The sequence below is a fragment of the Rhineura floridana genome, chromosome 15 (assembly GCF_030035675.1).
Source record: "Rhineura floridana isolate rRhiFlo1 chromosome 15, rRhiFlo1.hap2, whole genome shotgun sequence".
NCBI lineage: Eukaryota > Metazoa > Chordata > Lepidosauria > Squamata > Rhineuridae > Rhineura > Rhineura floridana.
This window is the reverse complement of record NC_084494.1, coordinates 30,967,074-30,989,212: the sequence shown is the minus strand read 5'-3', so window position 1 is coordinate 30,989,212 and position 22,139 is coordinate 30,967,074. Positions and strand designations below refer to the sequence as shown.

Genomic DNA, 22,139 nt, shown 5'->3' with positions numbered 1-22,139 from the left:
GGAACATAGAATTTTCTCTATAAAAAGAAAATAGAAGATACCCCCCAAAAGAAGTTTTTTTCCCAAAAGAAAAAAATTAAAATAAAGAGTAACAAATATCACTAAAACAGTTACATTCCACCTAGTAACACGTTCAGTAGCACGAGAGAGAGAGAGAAAGAGAGAAACTGGACTCCTCAAATGTTTTTCTTTTTTCAGATGTCCACCATAATAGCATGATTGGAATCTTAAGAGATGAATACTTGCCTGTTCTCTCTCACTCACGCACATAATGGGATGAAAAACTCTTTTTCAAGTCTTTAAAAACTAGGTGTTTCCTGTTTTTTGTTTGTTTGCTTGCTTCGTTTTTGGAAAGTTTCACAGTATTTTTTTCTTTTGTTATCTCAAACCCACCTGAACGCTATAACACAGCAAAAGCAGGAGATAAAATGAGGTCGAGGGGTCCCCCCCCGTTTTAGAAAGGTTTCAAAGTCCTTTTTTTGTTTGCTTGTTTATCTTTTTTTCACTCTGTCCTTTTGTTTGGTTTTTGTTTTCTAGTACCAGATCGCAGTATGCCATGGCTAACTTCCTTCTCTGCAACAGCAAGACTTTGGTTCGCAGGAGTTGAAAAGAAAAGACAAACATTCAAAGAGCCCCCAAAACAATAACTAGAACCCCCTCAAACACATTTAAAAATAAAATCCCAAATCAACCAGTTAAAAATAATAATAAAGGAAACAAACAAAAAATGTACAGAAGAAAGTTTTAAAACAAAAATAAAAAAGAGCGTTTTGAGAAGCCATTTTTAAAGCTTTCCAGACTTTGGGGAGGAAGTCTCAGGATCCTCTGTTATCTTACCCTCCCACTTCCATTGATTTGGTTCATTTTACTTTTTATTTTTTGTCTCTTTGCCATTTATAAAACCTTGGCTTCTCAACGCAACTTTCCATGAGGTATTTTTTTCAGGACAGAGAAAGACGGTTGAGCCATTTGTCTAATCAGAGAAAATGAAGATTTCCCATTTATTCCCACATATTTTCATCCTTTCTTCTTCAATTAAAAGTTTTTTTGTGTGTGTACGTGTGTGTTTTTAAGCTTTCTTTGTTCACTTGTTTGGTTCTTTTTGGTTAAAAGTTTGTCTCTCGCCTCCGAGTCTCTGTGAGCCACATAAAAAGGGGGATTTTTATCCCTCTTCTGTGGTTTTATTTTATTCCCCAGTGGTCTTCATTTTGTTGTTTTCTGTAGTGATGTCTATCAATTTTTGGGGTTTTTTTACTGGAAAATGTAAATAATGTTGAAATTCCCTTTTTTTTTGTTTGGTTTGGTTTGGTTTTTGTCAGGCACTGGAATATGAGTATTTTTTTCAGAAACACAGATATAAAAAAATAATAATAAAAATTACACATCCTGTTTTCAGAAAAATAACCCGATACTAACTCCAGGTGAAAATCAATTTAAAAAAAGGAAAGCTATAGCTAAGATCAATAGAAAAATTGAACATTGGCAAAGAAAATGTTTGAGCTGCTAGAACAAACTGTACACATTTAGTGCTGCCTATCCTGAAACAGGTGAAGACTGAGACTTTCAATAAGGCCTCTTGTCCTACAAAGAGAGGAGTGTTTACACTTACATGCTCATCCATGGTGAGAAACCCAGTTGATATGAATAAGGTTACTCTTAATGGATGTAATTCATTTGGTTGCAGGGGGAAAGAAATGCCTAGGATCCTCTATCTGCATTTGATGTACTAGATCAGGGATGAGGAACCTGTGGCTTTCCAGATGTTGTTGGACTCCAATTCCCATCAGCCTCAGTGACCATAGCCAATGATCAGGGATGATGGCAGATGTAGTTCAGCAACATGTGTAAGGCCACAGGTTTCCCATCCCTGCTTATTTGTTTCCTTTCTGATACTCTGGGCTTGTGATGAATCAAAATCAGAGGCACGTGACTAAGGGGGGAAATTTTGTAAAGCAGTTTCCCCACCTCCACCCTCTCCTTTCCAGCCAGAAATGGCTACATGTAGGTATGCATTGACAAGCAAGGTGGTCCAATACTTTTGTGGTCTAGAACCTTTTGTGGAGTTCATTGCAAGGCTGAGTCATGCAACATCCTCCCCCAGCTCAACCCCAACAGATAGAAGCAGTGATGCAAAACACATTGCAGGACATCAGTTAGGAAACCAGTTTCCAGCACGGGAACTTGGTGCCTAATTCTCATTATTGCCTTTGAAAATCCTAGCCTTCATATCTAATCAGAACTCACTTAAAACTATAAAGTCTGCTTCAAAAAAACACAGCAAAAAAGGAAAAAAATCTAACATTTTTTAAAAAGGAAAAAATATTTATAGCAAGATTCTGAAATTAAACCAATATACCCCTGCCCTGTCCAACCCTTTCTGAATCCCAAATAAAAGAAAAAGAATAAATTAGAATAAATAAGAGTTTTGAAAGACATTCGACCAGACACAGAAGTTAGAAAAGTCTGTAAAAAGCTTTGGGTGAAGCTAGGACTGGTGATTTTTGGTGTGAGATTTGTTTTCCCCTTAAGGATTTTAAAGGTGTTTTTTTTCTTTTTCTTTTTTTACAAAAAAAAAAACTATTCCCGTTTATTTGTTTCCTTTCTGAAACTGTCCAGGAAACTAGCGGAAGAAAAATAAAGAGAAATCAAAGCAAATAATTCAAACAAACCACTGACAAAGTCACCTTTTGCGAGGTGTTTTGTTCTGAACATTGGGGGGGGGAAAGAAAAAAGGAAAAAAAAATAAACACCAAAAGTTTGGGGAAATCTTTTTGGTTTCTTCCTTTGTCCCTTTTTGCTTTGCTTGTTTGGTTGCTTTGGGTTATTTTTTTGGTTGGTTTTTCGTTTGGCTGTTTGCTGACAATTCTTTGTTTGGTTTTTTTTTTTTTTGGTTTCACTCGTCGGTTTGTACGTCCACTCCTTGCCACCCCCACATGTTGGGAAGGCAGAGAGGATGCTCCTCCTCAACCCTCATTCCGTCTTGGCATCCGGCTCGCTGGATCCGGGACCAGCCTGCCCCAGAGTCTGCGCCATGTCGCTGGAGGAGCTGCATGAGGAACAGGAGGAGGAGGAAGAGGAGGAAGAAGAGGAGGAGGTCAGGGTGGGCGACTTGCTGGGCATGGAGGCAGCCACTGCAGCAGCCGCAGACACCAGCCCCACACCTCCCGGGGCAGCACTCAGCAAGGGCAGGCCTGCGTGGTTGAGGAAGAGCGACGAAGTCACGATGCTCTGACTTCCAGTCGTGCCTCCGCTGGTACTGAAGACCAAGTTACCACTGGCATCAAGGCTGGTAATTGGCAGGCTTCCACCACTGGCCAATGCTACAAAGGGAGGGGAAAAATGGCAGTTAGGGCACATCTGCACTGGCTTGTTGCCACTGGTTTGGGGGTCAATATGCAACTGGCCCAGAGGAACCGTATCAGAGCTGTGGCTCTCCTCTTGATGTGCTGATAGTGGGGGTCATCTCCTATTTTCTCAGGGACCTTCAAGGGCCCTCCTCTCACAACAAAGTGGCAGCAGCAGCACATGGTGCAGACACAGCCATTGTTGAAGCAACATCTGCCCCCACCCCCAACCACAGCTCCACATCACCATCTCCCTCCCCCAGCAAGTGTCACATAGAAAAGACACGTGGTATGTGGAGAGGTGAGCAAGGAATGATGTTAAAGATAAATGCTATGAAGTATGATGCCTTCTACTATAGGTAAGCTAAGGGATGGGATGGAGACGAGATGAGACCTCAACAGGAATGGCAATAGGTTCTGAAGGACTCCAATGACTTGCTGTACTCATGCGCGTCTGCACTACATTTACACAGCAGCTCACATGCACTTTCACCCAGACTCACAAACGTTTCGTGCTTGAAGTCGGAAGGGACAGACCTTTTTTATGCCAGGTCTGCACATGGAGAAGAGCCACAGCTCACTGGTAGAACACATGCTTTGCGTACAGAAGGTCTCAGGTTCATTGAGGAGCTGCGACCAGTCGGCTAGATGGACCAAGGGTTTAGCTCAGAACAGCACAGCTTTATCTATTCAATCTGTCACCCATCAAGGCAAACACAGGCCCACCAGCAATGCAGTGTGGCTTGACAACCCCATTTTTGTAGTCCCAAGTAGTCATTAAAAACAGGTTGAGTGAGCCTCTGGTAGGCCATCATACATGTCTCATAGGCTGCATTCAGCGTGGTGGTATAGCCAGTTGTACAGGCTTGTTTTATGTACTTCATAATAAACATGATTTCTGGTCAGCCCCTGTGAGGAACAGGTTGCTAGACTAGATAGGCCTTTAGCCTGATCCAGTAGGGCTCTTCTTATGACAATCCAATCGTATGTGATAACTACTAGCCAGTCACCACCAACACCCCTTTTTTAGAGAAGGTGGTGGAGAGGGTTGTGGCAGAGCACCCGGAAGTGTTCCTAGGTGACAATGATTATCTGGATCCACTTCAGTCTGGGTTCCGGTCTGGTTTGGGGACTGAATCAGCTTTAGTCTCCCTGATGGAGAGATATACCAGGGAGGGACTGGGAAGCGTGACCCTGTTACTCTTGCACAATCTTTCAGTGGCTTTTGATACCATTGACCATAGTATCCTCCTGCACCAACTGCTCAGGATGGGTATACAGGTCACTCTGTTACAGTGGTTTCATTCCTACCTGAGTGGTCAAGTCCAAAAAGTCGCTTTGCCCCTGGCACTTGTGCTGTGGGGTTTTGAAGGATACTATTTTTGTCCCCAGTGCTATTTAACATAACATCTACATGAATCCACTGGGAGCAGTCATTAGGAGTTTTGGTGCCTGCTGCCATCAGTACACTGATGACACGCAGTTTTATTTTTCCGTAACATCTGAATCAGGAGAGGCTGTGCATTATGCATATTGGAGCAAAAAATCTGAATTTCACATATACGCTCATGGGGTCTGAACTGGCAGTGACCGACCAAGAGAGAGACCTCGGGGTTGTAGTGGACAGCACGATGAAAATGTCGATTCAGTGTGTGGCAGCTGTGAAAAAGGCAAATTCCATGCTAGGGATAATTAGGAAAGGTATTGAAAATAAAACAGCCGATATCATAATGCCGTTGTATAAATCTATGGTGTGGCTGCATTTGGAATACTGCGTACAGTTCTGGTCGCCTCATCTCAAAAAAGATATTATAGAGTTGGAAAAGGTTCAGAAGAGGGCAACCAGAATGATCAAGGGGATGGAGCGACTCCCTTACGAGGAAAGGTTGCAGCATTTGGGGCTTTTTAGTTTAGAGAAAAGGCGGGTCAGAGGAGACATGATAGAAGTGTATAAAATTATGCATGGCATTGAGAAAGTGGATAGAGAAAAGTTCTTCTCCCTCTCTCATAATACTAGAACTTGTGGACATTCAAAGAAGCTGAATGTTGGAAGATTCAGGACAGACAAAAGGAAGTACTTCTTTACTCAGCGCATAGTTAAACTATGGAATTTGCTCCCACAATAGTAATATTGCAGTAATGGCCACCAGCTTGGATGGCTTTAAAAGAAGATTAGACAAATTCATGGAGGACAGGGCTATCAATGGCTACTAGCCATGATGGCTGTGCTGTGCCACCCTAGTCAGAGGCAGCATGCTTCTGAAAACCAGTTGCCGGAAGCCTCAGGAGGGGAGAGTGTTCTTGCACTCGGGTCCTGTTTGCGGGCTTCCCCCAGGCACCTGGTTGGCCACTGTGAGAACAGGATGCTGGACTAGATGGGCCACTGGCCTGATCCAGCAGGCTCTTCTTATGTTCTTAAGCCTGAGATGAGTGCAGTGGTGGACTAGATGAGGGACCAACAAAATGAGTTTCAATCCTGGGAAGACAGAGAGTTTGAGGTAGGTGATTCCTGTGTCCAGAAGATAGGCCAGTTGTCGTGTTTTGGATAGGACTGCACTCCCTCTGAAGGAACTCCTGGATACATCTTTCCCATTGCATGTCCAAGTGATCTCTGTGGCTAGGAGTGCCTTTCACCAGCTTCACCTGGTATGCCAGCTAGGGCTGTATCTGGATAGCCTGGCCACTGTAGCCCATCATTTGTAACCTTGAGACTGGGTTACAGCTAGTTCAGAATGCAGCAGCTACACTGCTGATGGGGGCAGACAGCAACATCATGTGATACCTCTGCTTAAACATCTCCCCTGGCTACCCATATGCTACTGGGCCAGGTTCGAGGTTCTTATGTCGATAGTCAAAGCCCTGAAAAGCTTGGGTTTAGGATACCTTAAGGACCACCTGAGCCCTTATATCCCAGTTTGATCATGGAGATCCTCTACAGGGGTGCTGTTAGTTGTCCCCCATGTTACAGAAACCTGATTAGCTTCACCTAGAAGCCGGGCATTTAGTGTCACCAGTCCTGTGCTGGGGAATCCCCTCCAGCAGACATTTGGAAGGTATTCTCAATGCTGACCTTCAAATGTCTCTTGAAGGCTTTTTTATGTCAACAGGCCTATTCAGTTGTTTAAACTTTTTAAAGGTGAGCCAGTAATCACTGTGATCATTATGCGTTGTTTTTATGGCATTTTTATGCTTTTTCTACTTGTAAATTTTGATGTACACTGACCTGATATTCTGTATGAGGGGAGTTGTATAAATATTTTTATAAGTAAAGAAATAATGCTAAGTTTCTCCAGCTGAGCCTTAAGTAGCCCCATGAAGAATGAACAAGTGATGAAATTTCATGGCGCTCTGTCTGCAGTGTCTAAAGAGCAGACAAGGGTGGGTGAGCTGAAAAAGCAGGCACAGAAACACAAGGTTGACTCAGTGCTGCCCCCTGTTGGCAACAGGGATGGGTGAACCAGTCAATTTCAGTTTCTCACTTCCTCATTTTTCCAGTCTTAAGTTCAGTTCTCCACATTCCCACATTGGTTTGCAATTTTTTAAAAAAGTCCTCATGAAAATTCATCAGCATGTTAGTGCAAATTTCTCCTAATAGGCACATGCTTATACACAAATTTGTCTAATATACAAATTTTTGCAAAGCAATTTTCCCAAATATAATGCATTATTGAATGCTCTTTCTATTAATTTATACAGTTTTAAGCAAACTTTGCCCCAGTATGGCTGAAGTACTGTCTTGCAAAATTTGGAGAAGCATGGATTTTGAAGGATGGCTGTGTTTCAGTTCACATATTGTTTCAGAAAGTATGAATTAGATAGGTTCAGCTTGAAATGCGAACTGAATCAAATTTCTTCCCCACTCCTAGTTGACAACAAACAACGACGACTCCACCCCTTGTACTAGGAAGTCTAGGATTCAAACCTGCTGGGAAGTCCCTATAACCCTGTATAGCAGCCCTTTCCACAAATCCTAATGTAGTAAAGAAATGCATTATCCACACGCTCAAAAGAAGGACTGTGTCCTATGTGTTTACTGAGATTACACTGGAGTGCAAAAAAGGCACATCAAGTGAATTTGAGCACAAAATTCAGTTTCCCGAGTGTCTCAGCTTTCATATAAAAAAAGCAAGTTTCTACTCCTTATGGTTGCCAATGCAACAGACATACCTAAATATATGGGGGCAATGTTTGAAAAAGCTCAAATAAGATTTCTAGTGGTATTTTAGTGCTCCACATAGTTCCTTGCATCTCCCCATGACTAGGGAGGACCAGCAGTCAATGACAGAGCACATGCTTAGCAGAGAGAAGGACCCAGGTTTAACCCCTGGTATCTTTGGGAACTTGTGGCTCCTCCAGACGTTGTTGGAGTCCCTCTCCCAACAGTCCCAGTCAGCATTGCCAATGGTCAATGAGGATGGGAGTTGGAGTCTAGCAACATCTGAAGGGCCACAGGTTCTTCATTCTCAAATTAAAGGATTTGAAATTAGCCAGACTGGGAAACAACTACTCTGCCTGAGACCCTGGAGAACCACTGCCAGTCAAAATAGACAACTAGATGCACAAATAATCTGACCTGATATTAGAGAGTTTCCCATGTTCCCATGTGTAGCAAAAGGAGGATCAATTATACAAAGTGATACAGAATAAATTATGCATAAAAGAGATTTATTATTGTTGTTGTTGTTGTTATAGAAATGATGCAAATGTCCTTGATTTTCAAAACTATGCAGGTTGCAGATTTAGATTTTTGTCAAAGTACAAGGTATACACAGCCCTGCCCAAATTACTTCTAAATTGCAATGTCAAAGTGTTCCAAGGGCAAAACTCCAGCTCAAATGAAGCCTGCCTATATTCACTCATGATTATTCTCACTCACAGACTCATAAACATACCCTGAAATCCTGACAGCAGGGCTCCCACATTCAATTACTTATTAAAAATCTCTTTGGATCATTTCTGAAAACCGTGGGAGACAAGAGGCTTCCTAGAAGAAGCATTCCATGCTATGTGAGACAGAAGGCCCTGTTTGATACACATAGGTGTGATCCAAAAACCATAGGAACATAGGAAGCTGCCTTATATGGAATCAGATCATTGGTTCATCCAGCTCAGTATTGTCTACACTGACTGGCAGTGGCTCTCTAGGATTTTAAGCTGGAGACAGTCCTAGTTCTACCTGGTTATAATAGAGAGTGAACCTGAGACCTTCTGCATGCAAAGTAGACATTCTACCATGAGCTATAGCTATCCCTTGACATCACATTCCCCTGATATCAGAGTCCTCCCATTCAGCTCCTTGCACACATCTCTCTCTCACTCTCTCTCTCTCTCTCACACACACACCCCTAGTACAGAAACGCCAGTGGAGCAAATGGCAGCAATGATGTCATGTCTGATCTTCTTTTTCACAAACCTTGTATGGTGGCCAGCGGGTTGGTGGCCATTAGCGCTGGGTTTAACCCTGCATTCACCCCTAGCACTGTGCTTCTGAAATCAAACCACATGTAGCAGGTTAAAGTGGGGGATCTACAGTGAAAACACTAGAGTGCCCCCCCCATATCCTCTTCCAAATGTGTCCAGAAGGTAGTTTAAATGGCCTGTGGGACATCAGTCTATGAGGATTCTACTGTCTCTTGTGAATTCTAATTCCCCTACAGTTTGGGGCATGCAGTGCCCCTTGCATGAATGCCCCCCTCAAAGCCCCCTCCCTCTTACAGTGCGAGACTAGCCAGGATCAGACCTCTCTTCCCACAGTCCAACCATTGAGGAAGTTGAACCCCCACAAACAGTTTTCTCTCCCATGCCACTTACCCCGTACTGGGATTCAGGCCTTGCAAGCTGATCGCTGGGTGACTGCTGCTCTGGGGGCTGGGATTTGTGCTGTTGCTTGGGGGTGGCGTGACCGAGTTGAGGGTGGTGCCCCCTGCTCCCACCGCTGTCCGACTGGGGGTCAGGGAGCAAACTGTTGGGGACAAGGTAGTAACTACCCAAAAGAAGAGCACAGAAAGTTACGAAGGATTGCTGAGGCTTCATTTTGCAGGTGGTCAAAAGTAGGGGCCCACAGACTTTGGTAACTACCCATTATTTGAAGTTGCCACCAACCCTGCTTCTCTTCTATAAAGAGAATGCAAGGCAGGGCAAGGGCTTCCTCTCTGATGTCATGCTGAACTTCAGAGGCACTTGAAAGAGCAGGACCTCTCCCTGCTTCCAAGTACTTCTGAAGCTCAACATGCACCCCCTTCATTTGAGCAAATTACACTCAATGTTCGAAGACTCAGGACAGGCAAAAGGAAACACATCTTCACACAGCACATAAATAAACTATGAATTTTGCTACTACTGGATGTAGTGATGGCAACTTGGATGGCTTTAAAAGGGGATTAGACACTCAGTGGTTACTAGTCACGATAACTGTGTACTGCCTCCAGTATCAGAGGTAGTATACCTCTTAACACCAGTTGCTGGGAATCGCATGTGGGGAGAGTGCTGTTGCAAGTTTTGCTCTCAGCTGACAGCTCCATGGATTGTTCCCCACTGGAAGAAGAGAAGAGCAAAGCAGGAGAGCTGAAGAGGAATGCAATTTGCTTAACCTTGGTTTATGGTTTAGTGTTGCACCAGAGCACAGTTTTACCCTCTGCAGGGTGCCAGATAAGTATTTGCAAGGGTAAACACATCTAGAATGCTATTGGGGAGTAAACCTTCAGTAGGGAACCTTTGGCCCTCCAGATCTTGCTTAACTACAACTTCCGTCAGCCCCAACAAGCATGGCCAATGGCCAGGGATGATGGAGTTGTAGTTCAGCAACATCTGGAGGGTCAAAGTTTCCCCACACCTAAGCTAAGGGATATGCTTCTGAGCATAAAAACAGCCATCAGGCATATAATGAGGGGAGAGAGACTCTGTTGCCATCAGGGGAGGCTGTTTCCACCTGCCTTGCCCCACCCTCCAGCCTTCAAAAGGGAGCTGCCTCAGGAGAAGGACTATGAGGGGAGAGAGACTCTGTTGCCATCAAGGGAGGCTGCTTCCACCTGCCTTGCCCCACCCTCCAGCCTTCAAACACAGCTTCTTTAGGAGGACTTTCTGATCTTTGGGTTGGGCTATGTGGGTTGGGGGATAGCTTCTACTTTGTTGTTTAGTTTTATTGCTTGTTTTTTGATGTTTATATCCTTTTATGTTTGATGTTTATATGCCTTTATTTTGTATGTCGCTCAGAGTGGCTAGGTTTCTAGCCAGATGGGCCACTAATAAATTGAATTAAATAAATAAATAAATAAATTAAGATCCTCCTTTCCACATGCAATTTCTCTGCTCAAAGTCACATCCTCCCAGGTCTTTCGTTAAAAGAAAAAAATGTTGTTGGGATTTTGTTACACATATTCATACATTAACATGTCATTGCTTCTGGGAATATCAGCACTAGCACAGATGCGCAAGTTGGATGGCTTTGCATTGCTTTCATGCTGCTGTGCAACTAGGCAATACAACTGCCACCATGTGGTGATGAAACATTGGTAAAGTATCAATGTGCAGCACACCCCAGAATCCAGACTGAAGAACTCACTATGATCTGCCCAATTCCTGTGTTTACATCCGCCACAGAATTGCCAATGGCATTACAAGTGCCAGGCCATCACAATTTTGAGGCAATTTCAAAATGGGTGGAGTGTCTGGGAGCAGCAGAGGAAACAGAGCACAACTCTCTTGTGCTTCTCTTTGCCCCACCACCAGTCTTCACTTTCTTACCTCAATGTCCTCTCAAATACCCAGAACAGCCTTAGCCATCTCTTGCCCCTCACTCCTTCTGGAGAGGCACTGTGCTGTAAATTTTGATGTACTAAATTTCCAAATGCTCTAAGGTTTGAATCTAGTACCTGTCTGGTGATAATACTTTGGTTTGGTTCCTTAGTAAGACACTGTACTTTGTCTATGTTACATACACTTCTTTCCTATGTATAACTGGGTGGGACATGATATTTCATATCTTTTACCCTTTTTAGTTCTTTCAGTGTTCTCTGTATTTACAATAAAATATATATATTTTAAGTCCCTTCAACCACTTAGCAAGAAGGTAACCTTTGCGGAGCTAAAAAGAGAGCATGAGATGATTGCACACCACTTCCTTCAGGTTCCCTTTCCATTAGGAAACGGGAGACAACACTAGCATCTTTACTTGGGAGGGTGCTTGGTGCAGAGAGAGACTAGCATCAAAGGGCTGAGCATTTCTACCTGTCTTGCCCCACCCCACCCATCCTGGAGTCTGATAAAGCTTGCTCTTGGCACTGTAATCCAGAGACTCCAGCAGAGTCTGTTTCCACACCAGGAATGGCACTGGGACAAGTGCTCAAATGGGCACTCAAAAAAGCTCAACCCCATTTGAGCCAAACATCAGGATGCTTATACATTCCCACACATAACCCTTAATGCAAGAGACTGATTTTGTGTAGTTCCAACAACCGCACCTTGAACACTCAGCTGCCCACCACTGGTCAGTTATGTTAGAAGAAGGCAAAGGAAAGGAAAAAGGGTCTCAGGGAGAAGGGAATGACAAAAGACAACTACCTGTTGTGCTCAGACTACTGGAAGCCTGGGAGAGGGGCAGACTTGTGCCGGTGCCTGGGCTGGTCACCTGGGGAGATGCAGCAGAGAAATAGACTATCACAGACACAATGGATAGAACCCACATAAAGACCTTTTCACCTAGCCCAGCTCTGTATGCTCTGCTGGGGATCATATCCCAGATACCACCAATGGGGAAGGATGGGGAGACTCATGAAAGACATAAAGCTTGTTTGGCACAAATGCTGTCACATGATGCAAGCATATTTGAAGAGGGTAAGGTACCACAAGGGCAGGATGGAGCCTGGGAGGTTTGTACCATTCATGGCAGGTGTGGAATCTCTGGCCCTCCAGATATTGTTGAACTACAACTCCCATCATCCCTGGCCATTGGCTATGCTTGCTGGGGCTGATGGGAGCTGTAGTTAACATCTGGACAGCCAAAGATTCCCCACGCCTGATGTTAGGGATTTATCAAAGGGAGAGGTAAGTGGATATGTAAATACAACCACACTGAAGTTGCAGTGAAATAAGATAAGACAGGCAGGCAGAGTTTTGCATGAGGACAAGATATGCATTATGTAAAAGGATGGCTGTGTGTGTACACACCATATCTTTAAGGCACATTCAAAGCACATTCCCACCCCCAAAATCCTGGGTATGTTAGTTTATCTCACAGAGCTACAATTCCCAGCACCCTTAAACTACAGTTACCAAGATTCTTGTGGGGGGCTTGAATGTGTTTTAAAGGTATGGTGTGTACGCAAATGATGTATCAAGGAAGGTTATGTACCATGTGGGAGGATAGGTATAGTCCATCAGGTGGCTACAGTGCAGGGCTTCACATATACACACACGCACGTGAAGCTAGGTATATAATTAGGTGTGAAGTAAAGCTATTGCAGAGGAAAATAATATAGGCATGTTCCACGAGGGAGTTTTGTGGGGGTGGGAGATATATAGGAATGTATCATGTAAAAGCTATGAAAGAAAGAAACTAAGATAGGCACATACCATACGAATGGGGTGGGGAGAGAAAGTATGTAAGAACGTACCATGTGAGGGGTGTAGCCAGCAGGCTTGCCCTGGGCAGGCAGCATGGGAGCAGAGCTGCAAGGGTTGATCCGCTTTTCTTTCTGGCGGCGGTTGCAGAACCAGACACGAATCACCTCCTTCTCCATGTTCAGTTGCTCGGCAATAAGTAGGATCTCCTCTGAGGTAGGCTTCTGGTTCTGCAGTTTGGGGGCAGGTGTTAGTGGGGAGAAAGAGGGTGGTGTAACAGCATATTGGAGCAAGTCACAGCATAGAACCCAATAGGAACAAAAGATCAGTGAAGGATGTTTTTTCCCATTCTGAACAATGTTAGCTCTGTTCTCAAACTATCACCTAAATCTGAGATACAGACAGAAGATGAAACCAGAAAGGATGAGGCTGCTGCCACTCTGTCACTCTCTCTGCTCTTTATGGTACAGTCTCATACAACAGAATACAAGACAGAATGTCATCATGCTGTGGATTTCCCTGTATCTGCTGCTGAGCCAATAACATGGGGTTTAAGTTGACCAATCAATTAAAAGCAAAAGAGTATCACCTGGGACCAAATGACTAGAGCAGCCTTTCCCAACCAGTGTGCCTCCAGATGTTGTTGGACCACAATTCCCATCTTTCTTGACCATTGGCAATGCTGGCTGAGGCTGATGGGAGTTGTGGTCCAACAACATCTGGAGGCACACTGGTTGGGAAAGGCTGGACTAGAGAGTCAGCCTTGGGTTTCAGAGACCTGGCTTGAGGTTCTAGTTCAGCCAAAGACTGGCCGAAAGGCCTTGAGCAAGCCACACTCTCTCAGCTTTGGTTTCCCCTTCACCTTAAAACGGGAGTGTCATACATCAGCTGGGATAGAATCAGGAACCCTTGACTCAAAGCCCTATGAGTAGAGACTGAAAGAACTGGACATGTTTAGCCTGGAGAAGAGAAGACTGAGAGGAGATATGATAGCACTCTTCAAGTACATGAAAGCTTGTCACACAGAGGAGGGCCGGGATCTCTTCTCGATCGTCCCAGAGTGCAGGACACGGAATAATAGGCTCAAGTTGCAGGAAGCCAGATTTTGACTGAACTTCCTAACTGTTAGAGCCATACGACAATGGAACCAATTACCTAGAGAGATAGTGAGCTCTCCGACACTGGAGGCATTCAAGAGGCAGCTGGACAGCCATCTGTCGGGAATGCTTTGATTTGGATTCCTGCATTGAGCAGGGGGTTGGACTTGATGGCCTTATAGGCCCCTTCCAACTCTACTATTCTATGACTCTGTATACAGCTGCCCCATGTGGCGAGCCACCAGAGCATCAGTTTGGAACTTCTTCTAGGTAGGGCAAGGAAGTATTTTCAGGCGCTGGAGTGACCCTGTCCACCTAGGCTAACCATTGGACCCTCCTAAACAGGAACAGCTATAAAGTGCTTCCTGCTTGGGCTAGGAGATTTGCCTGAGCAACAATGGTCTTCCTGGCTTCAATGCTTTCTTTGGTTCTGACTCATGCCTTGGCCCCTCAGCTCTGACTCCCCTGCACAACTCCTGACTCCCCTGGCATTGCTGCCAATGGCCCAGCCCTTACAGTAAAAGGTGCCTTTTATTGTCACCAGCTTTGGTGCCTGGATGAACTGAGATAAGGAAAAGTTGTTGAAAGCCTTAGGAAAAGCTATTCAATCTCAATGACCACATTTTAAAATTAATTCATTTTGCGTTTGTTCCTTTCTGTGTCACATACTTCTTCCAAAGGAACTCAGAGTGGCCTACACATGGGCTTATCTGCTTCTCTCCGTACAACAGCCCTGTGGGGTAGGTTAGGCTGAGAGGCCATGACTGGCCCAGGCCACTCACTGAGTTTCACAGGAGAACAGGAATTTCCTGTATCACTCTGTAGGTATGTGGGACTTTGGGGAATGGGAAATGCCTCACCGCGAGAAAGCTTTTTTCCAATGCAAAGCGGACATTGGTCTCAATGCTGGTCCGTTTCTTGCGGCGCCGGCCTGGCAATCCATCAAAGCCCAGGTTGGGACTGCTTAGCTGGTTGGGGCTGGGAAGCGTGGAGTCCACAGACATTGTCTCTGAAACATGGGTATGGGGGTAACCATTTAGTCACCTCCCACACATCACCCAGATACCTCTCCATAGCACCCCACCTGGCACATCACCTCCATCCTATGTCTTGACCTCCTTTAACTTTTTTCATTGTTCCCTCAACAAGGCCTAGTTTCTTCTAACCACTAGCTTATCTCAAGAAGTGACACCGCTCCCTTGCCTCTCTCCTATCTCTCTGTGGCTTTAGAGCTGTGGCAGCCAACATGGTGCCCTCCAGATATTGTTGAACTACAACTCCCACAATCTGTGATCATTGTTCATGCTGGCTGGGACCGATGGAAGAGTTGGAGTTCAGCAACATCTGGAAGATACCATGTTGGTTACTTTTGCTTTAGAGGGTTCACACTTGACTGTCTTTTAAGCAACCTGTGGAATAGTTATTTCCCATCTCAACAACAACAAAAGAAATCTATTAAGAACTATCTTAACAGCAAACGGGGAATTTTGAGCTTGAATATATATATACTGATTAAGCAGATATATACAAATTAAGCAAACGAAGAAAAACCTTCCAGTGCCCTGCCTCACTGAAAAGTAACCTGAAGACCTTGAGCTCATAAAGTGAACTTTCCTCAAGGTCTGAGGTAAGCATTCGCTTCCTCTGCCCTTGATGCTTTGGCTAGGCCCTTATCCATGGTCAGAGGCAATAAGCTTCTCAATACCTGTTGCTGGAAACTGCAGGAGCGGAGAGAGCTCTTGAGCTCAGGTCCTGTTTGTGTACTTCCCATAAAGGGTATCTGGTTGGCTAATGTGAGAACAGGATGCTGGACTAGATGGGCCTTTGTCCTGATCCAGGAGGCTCTTCTTATGTTCTAATGTTGTCTGCCCATGAGTTCCCTCAAGGCCTGTTCAGGCCTATCTGGCTCCTGCCTTACATCAGGCCTGCACTGTGGGAACCATTCTGAGATCATGAAGTCATTTCTCTTTGATTACACACACCCCAGACCCTACCTGTTCAGTCCCCAGCCCCTTCACCTGTTCAGTTTTTCAACTTTCCTCTCCGTCATTTCCACCAGGCCTTAGCTTCTTCAGCAGAAAATACTCTCAAATCTTGACCGCTCTCTTCTCTCTTCTCCCTACCCACCCTCAAGAGCTCTCTTTTATTTCTACCTCAACCAGGCCTTAACCCCTCCTCAGCCTGATCCTCCTCCTGTGGGCCTCAGCTTCTTCCAGCTCCCTCCTCTTCGCTTACCAGCGTCATTGAGCCATTTCTCCAACAGAGGTTTGAGTTTGCACATGTTCTTAAAGCTGAGATTGAGTGCCTCAAAGCGTGAGATGGTTGTCTGGCTGAAGTCATTCCCATAAAGCTTGCCCATAGCCAGCCCCACATCACCCTGTGGAGGAGGATGGAAACAGGAGTAGGAAGAGAAACTGTTACTGACAGTATATAATCTCTCTATACATTAAGATAATCAGAAAAGGCCCCTTTCTTGGTTCCATCTTTAGGAGAAATATATCATGTATGTACTAAAGAGGACACCCCACCTCGGGAATGCTTTGGTGATGGAAATAGAGCTGACACTGACACTGTATTCTTTTCAGTTATGGAATTTTTAGTTGGTTCAATAGTTTTAGTCCTCTTAATTTTATTGTACTGATGATTATGGGCTGTATCTGATTAAATCACACACCAAATAGACCCACTAAAAAACAGGACTAACTTCAGTCGATTGATTTCAATGGGCCTACTCTGAGTATAACTTAGTTGAATACAACCCACTGTTTTGTAATGTAGTAATGTTAAACTTCTTTGTATACCAGCCTGAGATTTATTTTTGGATACAGAACTGTTTATAAATGTTTAAAATGTTATTGGCTTTATATGGTATATAGATATAAACCACTTTGAGAGGCACTTTTGCCTAAAAATAGTCTAAAAGTCTATTTATTAAATAAAATAAAAATACTTAGGATGTCAGGTAGTTTCCCTTGTGCAAGCTCTTTTTTTCAGAAATCATCAGCATGGGAGGGCTCAGTCTGGGTTATATACAAAAGTTCATAAGGCTGCAATCCTGTACCCACTTACCTGGGAGTAAGCCTGACTGAACTCAATAAGACTTATTTCTGTGGTAGACATTAAAAAGATTCCACCATAAAAATACAGGAGGTAGCTTTGCCTCCAGTCTTCAAATTACATACATCTTCAAATTACATCCATCCCAGCCTCTGCAGCAAACATTGATTTCCTTGTCAGTATTAGCCCTCTTTTTTAAAATGCCACTTGGATAATTATACATTTTAGAATCAAATGGCACCTGCTTTTTTTTTTTTTTTTAATCGTTTTTAAACTGAAATTTGCTCCAGGGAGGGAAGAAAAGTTTGCTTGGTGACACTACAAGAGCCCAGCTATTCAGTATTGTTCATAGTGCTTTTTGCTTCAAACTGGCACAGACTTGGCTCTCTGCCTCACTCCTAAGGTTGATCCCAAAGAGAAGGTTTTGTGTGTTTGACAACTACAGATGGGTGTGAATTTCAATTCACATTTCAAGCCAAATCTATCAAATTCACACTTTCTGAAATAATATGAGAACTAAAACATGGCCATCCTTCGAAATTCACACTTATTTGAAGTTTGCAATGCAGTTCACCAACAAAAAATACAAAAATGTTCATATTAGAGATTGTGCATAAAAATGAATATATGAGTGAAAATAATATACAAAATGAATTATATGATGAGAAACAGCTTGCAAAAATGTGTACATTAGTCAAAACTGCTTACAAAAATGTGTTTATGAGGAGAAATTCACATTAAAATGCGGGAGAATTTTTATGAGAATTTGTGTTTTTTAAAAAAATAGCAAAATGCTGCAGAAATGTGGAGAACTGAATTTAAGATTGGAAAAATGAGAAATTAAGAGAACTGAAATTGACAGATCTTTCCATCCCTAGCTGACAACAAACATGGTGAGAGTACTAGAGCAGCTCCTAGTTTTATGTATGTTTAAGGCACTTCCAGACAGTTGTTAGTTTTGGGTGGAATTGAGTCACAAATTGGCAAGTTTAGGTTGCACAATTAAAATTGATTTGGAGGTCTTGCTCAACAAAGACACTTTGCGATAAGGAAAGTGAAGTGATGGGAAAGTGCACTGGAAAGTGTGGGATAACCTTTGCTTTGAAGCAACTTCATCTATCCTCCTTGCAAACAAATCAGAATGGATGATCAATAAATGACATTGTCTAACCTCCCTACAACTTTTGTGCAAACAAATCAGAATGAACGCCCTATAAACAGGTCATCTGGAAGGAAGCAACCTTGGACTCTCCCTCACCAGATGCCAGAAGGGGGCCTGAGTAAGGTTTCTTGTGCTCAGAGGTGGAGCATAGCTCCTTTCCCTTCTCCACAGCAGGCAAAGGCAGAATAAATTATGCAAAATAAGCACAAATATATATATATATATATTGTTATTTTGTACAATTCATACAGGTCACAGAATTAAGTTTTTCATGGCAGAGTTGTGATTTTCTTCGTTTTAACATAAAAATAGAAGACTTCACAAAACACATATTTGATAGATACATCAAACCAAATACACATACATATTACATTCATCACAGCAAGAGCACTATTGCTAATGTCTTGAAAAGCACTGTGTTAAAAAAGCTAAAAGCCATTACAAAATAAAATGTTTTTAAGCTCACATTTTCCTTATATCTATTATTTCAGTAAATCACTAATTTTCCCCAATGCCTTTTGAACATTAATGCACTTATTCTAACTTTTGTGGGCGTTCAGAATTGCTGTTAATTTTTTCATAAATCTGACATGCTAAATCTTTCTGGAGCCTACTTGGGTTTTTCAGCATGCAGCTAATTTGTTCTTTAAAGCACAAGTCCACACAGCTGTCAAAATACACAGCCCACATGAACATATACAACATGAACATCTTCTGGAGAGCCTCCTAAACATTTTCAGCAGTACTGCCTCTATTAGGGAGTAAAAACAGGTCTGAAACTTTCATGAGCTGTGAAATGCAAACCCCCCCGCAAATTTTCAGAGGGGGGTAGGGTGGAGGCTTCATAAAGGGATGAAAGTGTCCACTCATTCAGAGCAAGGGCAGGAAACATTGTCCTTACTCTGAACTGGCTTTGGATACATAATCAGACAGCTAATCTGATTAGCACTGTAGTATTATCACATTCTCTATGACTGTGATCCTTGACTGACTCTGATTATATTCCCAGGGAAAAGATTATGCCATTTATATTTTCAAGGCACTGAAGCAGTAAAAGGCTAACAAAAAAGATGAGCAATGGCATTTTCCCAAGAAACATTTCCACCTCAAACCCTGACACTACTTTCACAGTGAATGTTCTCAGAACATTTGGCACAGCCCTAAAGAAAACCGATATTCCACTCTTCCACTGTAGACTGGCCTGGGCCAAACAGCCTGGGCTGTACCTGCGTGAAGCCCAGCTTGATGCGCCGCTGCTTGAAGGTGCGGGCAAACTGCTCCAGCTCCTCCAGGTCGCTGGGCTCCTCAGGGTGTGAAGGGGTCTCCAGGCATTTCGGCGGCTGTGAGTGGGTAAGGTGGGACTCGGGGAGGCCAGGCCGAGTCACTTGCTGGGGAGTGGAAAGAAGACACAGAAATGCTGATGCAAGAGGCACGGAATGCACTGAAGCATCATGATTTGTTTGTTTGTTTGTTTACAAGGAGCCCAGGGCAGCAAACAAAAACACTAAAAGCACTCTAAAACATCTAAAAAGCAAAAGAGTTTAAAACATATTAAAACAAAACATCTTTAAAAATATATTAAAACAAAACATTATTAAAACATCCTTTAAAAACAACTTTAAAAGCATCATAAAAAGCAATTCCAGCACAAACACAAACTGGGATAAGATCTCTACTTAAAAGGCTTGTTGAAAGATGAAGGTCTTCAATGGACGCTGAAAAGATAAGAGATGGAGCCTGTCTAATATTTAAAGGGAGGGAATTCCAAAGGGTAGGCGCCACTACACTAACAGTCCACTTCCTATGTTGTGCAGAATGGACCTCTTGATAAGATGGTATCTGTAGGAGACCCTCACCTGCAGAGCATAGTAATTGACTGGTTATATAAGAGATAACACAATCTTTCAGGTATCCTGGGCCCAAGCTGCGTAGGGCTTTGTACACCAAAACCAGAACCTTGAAATTGGCCTGGTAGCTAATGGGCAGCTAGTGCAATTCTTTCAGCAGCAAGGTAACATGTTGCCGATACCCTGCTCCAGTGAGCAATCGTGCTGCTACATTGTGCACCAGCTGCAGCTTCCGGACCAACCTCAAAGGCAGCCCCATATACAGCGCATTACAGTAATCCAGCCTGGAGGTTACCAGTGCATGGACAACAGTGGTCAGGCTATTCCAGTCCAGAAACCGCTGAAGCTGGTAAAAGGCACTCCTAGCAACTGAGGTCGCCTGGACTTCTAGTGACAAAGAAGAATCCAGGAGCACCCCCAAACTAGGAACCTGCTCTTTCAGAGGGAGTACAACCCCATCTAAAGCAGGCAATTGACCAATTTTCTGAACTCAGGAACTACCAACCGACAGCGTCTCCATCTTGCTAGGATTCAGACTAAGTTTACTGGGCCCGCATCCAGCCCACCACCAAGTCCAGGAACCGGTCCAGACCTTGCACAGCCTCTCCTGATTCAGATGTACTGACACCTTGCCCCAAATCTCCTGATGACTACTCCCAAGGGCTTCATATAGAAGTTAAGCAGCATTGGGAACAAAATGGTACCCTGTGGTGCCCCACAGCACGACTGCCAGGGGGCAAAAAGACAATCGCCCAATGCTATTCTCTGAAAACGACCCTGGAGATAGGATCGGAACCACTGTAAAACAGTGCCACTGATAACCATCTCAGCAAGTCAGCACAGAAGGATACCATAGTCAATAGTATTAAAAGCCGCTGAGCGATCAAATAAGAATAACAGGGTCTCACTCCTTCTGTCCTTCTCCTGATAAAGGTCGTTCATCAGGACGACCAAGGCTGATTCAGTCCCATAACCAGGCCTGAACCCAAATTGGAATGGTCAAGATAATCAAAAGATGAAGAATGAGATTGCAAGATGAAGGATAACACTATATACAATATTTTTTTCTCCTTACAACATCAGGAACATTTTATACAATGAACCCCTGCCTTTCCCACTCATTCACCTGTGCTGGGAGTCCTGCACGAGGCTGGTTCGGCAGGAGACTCCCTGGGTTTTGCTGAGGTAGCTGAAAGAGATTTGGTGTCGGGAGCAGCCCTGTGAGAAAGAAAAGGAGCAAACAGCTCAGCTCCACAGAACCAAGCATCACCTTATCCTACTGTGTGCAAAGTTACTGATCAAACCTGTAACAAAAATTTGCATTTTAGTCAACTGAGTACTATTCCTTCATACCTCAAAAAAACCTGTTGTTGTTTTTAAGCAAAGCAATTTCCTAGTCGTCATAAGCTGAAGAGAAATTAAACATGCACAGCTGCAGCTACTGCGGAAAATGTGGAGACAAGATGGATGCTTAGCTGGACACTGCAGTGGGTGGAAAGTGGGCTTTTCTAGTCCACAGCTGTTGTTTCTTCTTGCAGACTGACCAGCCCATGATTTTAACTTGACAGAATACAGTACTTTATGCTGCAGCAAAGTGGCACAGATTAATGGGTTTATTTAAGTCTAGAAAGTCTGCCTCTTTATCCAAGAACGGTGAGAAATTTGTGGTTACTCCATGATGAGGGAAAAGCACTTTGAAAATATTCAGATACATTAATTATTTTTGCAACTTTCAGAACTGAAAGGAGTTCCTGGTAAATCTGGGGCTAAGTAGGGTGGTGGGTGAAGGCTCACACTGAATTTTGTAGAATTTTATTGCTCAAGGCTTACAGCAGGGAAGGGGAAATTGTGGCTGTTTAAATGTTGCTGGACTACAAATCCATCATCCTGGATCCTGACCATAGGCCATGCTGGCTGGGGCTGATGTGGGTTGTTCCAACCACATCTGGAGGGACACAGATCCCCCATCCCTGCCTTACAGCAATATCATCCAGGTGTCTTAGGCAGCTTCCAGAGTAGGTGTTGACTGTAGAATCCTCGTGCTTTGTTCACTCACTTTTTATAGGGCATTTAC

The 22,139-nt window shown here is 43.6% G+C and overlaps 1 protein-coding gene across 6 annotated transcripts in view; it reads right to left on the bottom strand.

Moving 5' to 3' along the window:
• Window positions 1–687: 687 nt before the first annotated feature.
• The window catches only part of POU2F2 (POU class 2 homeobox 2), a 42,564-nt gene continuing 21,112 nt past the window's right edge, over window positions 688–22,139 (bottom strand). For 5 of the 6 annotated variants that reach the window (XM_061596275.1, XM_061596280.1, XM_061596279.1 and 2 more), the window contains 9 exons: window positions 21,192–21,283; window positions 19,445–19,606; window positions 16,235–16,376; window positions 14,860–15,008; window positions 12,956–13,132; window positions 11,904–11,970; window positions 9,156–9,327; window positions 8,758–8,831; window positions 688–3,320 (listed from right to left, as the gene is read on the bottom strand). In XM_061596275.1, the coding sequence (XP_061452259.1) occupies window positions 2,971–3,320; window positions 8,758–8,831; window positions 9,156–9,327; window positions 11,904–11,970; window positions 12,956–13,132; window positions 14,860–15,008; window positions 16,235–16,376; window positions 19,445–19,606; window positions 21,192–21,283 (1,385 nt within the window). In that variant the 3' untranslated portion in view covers window positions 688–2,970. The remainder of the gene's footprint in view (window positions 3,321–8,757; window positions 8,832–9,155; window positions 9,328–11,903; window positions 11,971–12,955; window positions 13,133–14,859; window positions 15,009–16,234; window positions 16,377–19,444; window positions 19,607–21,191; window positions 21,284–22,139) is intronic. The other variant, XM_061596281.1, reaches the window with a different exon arrangement.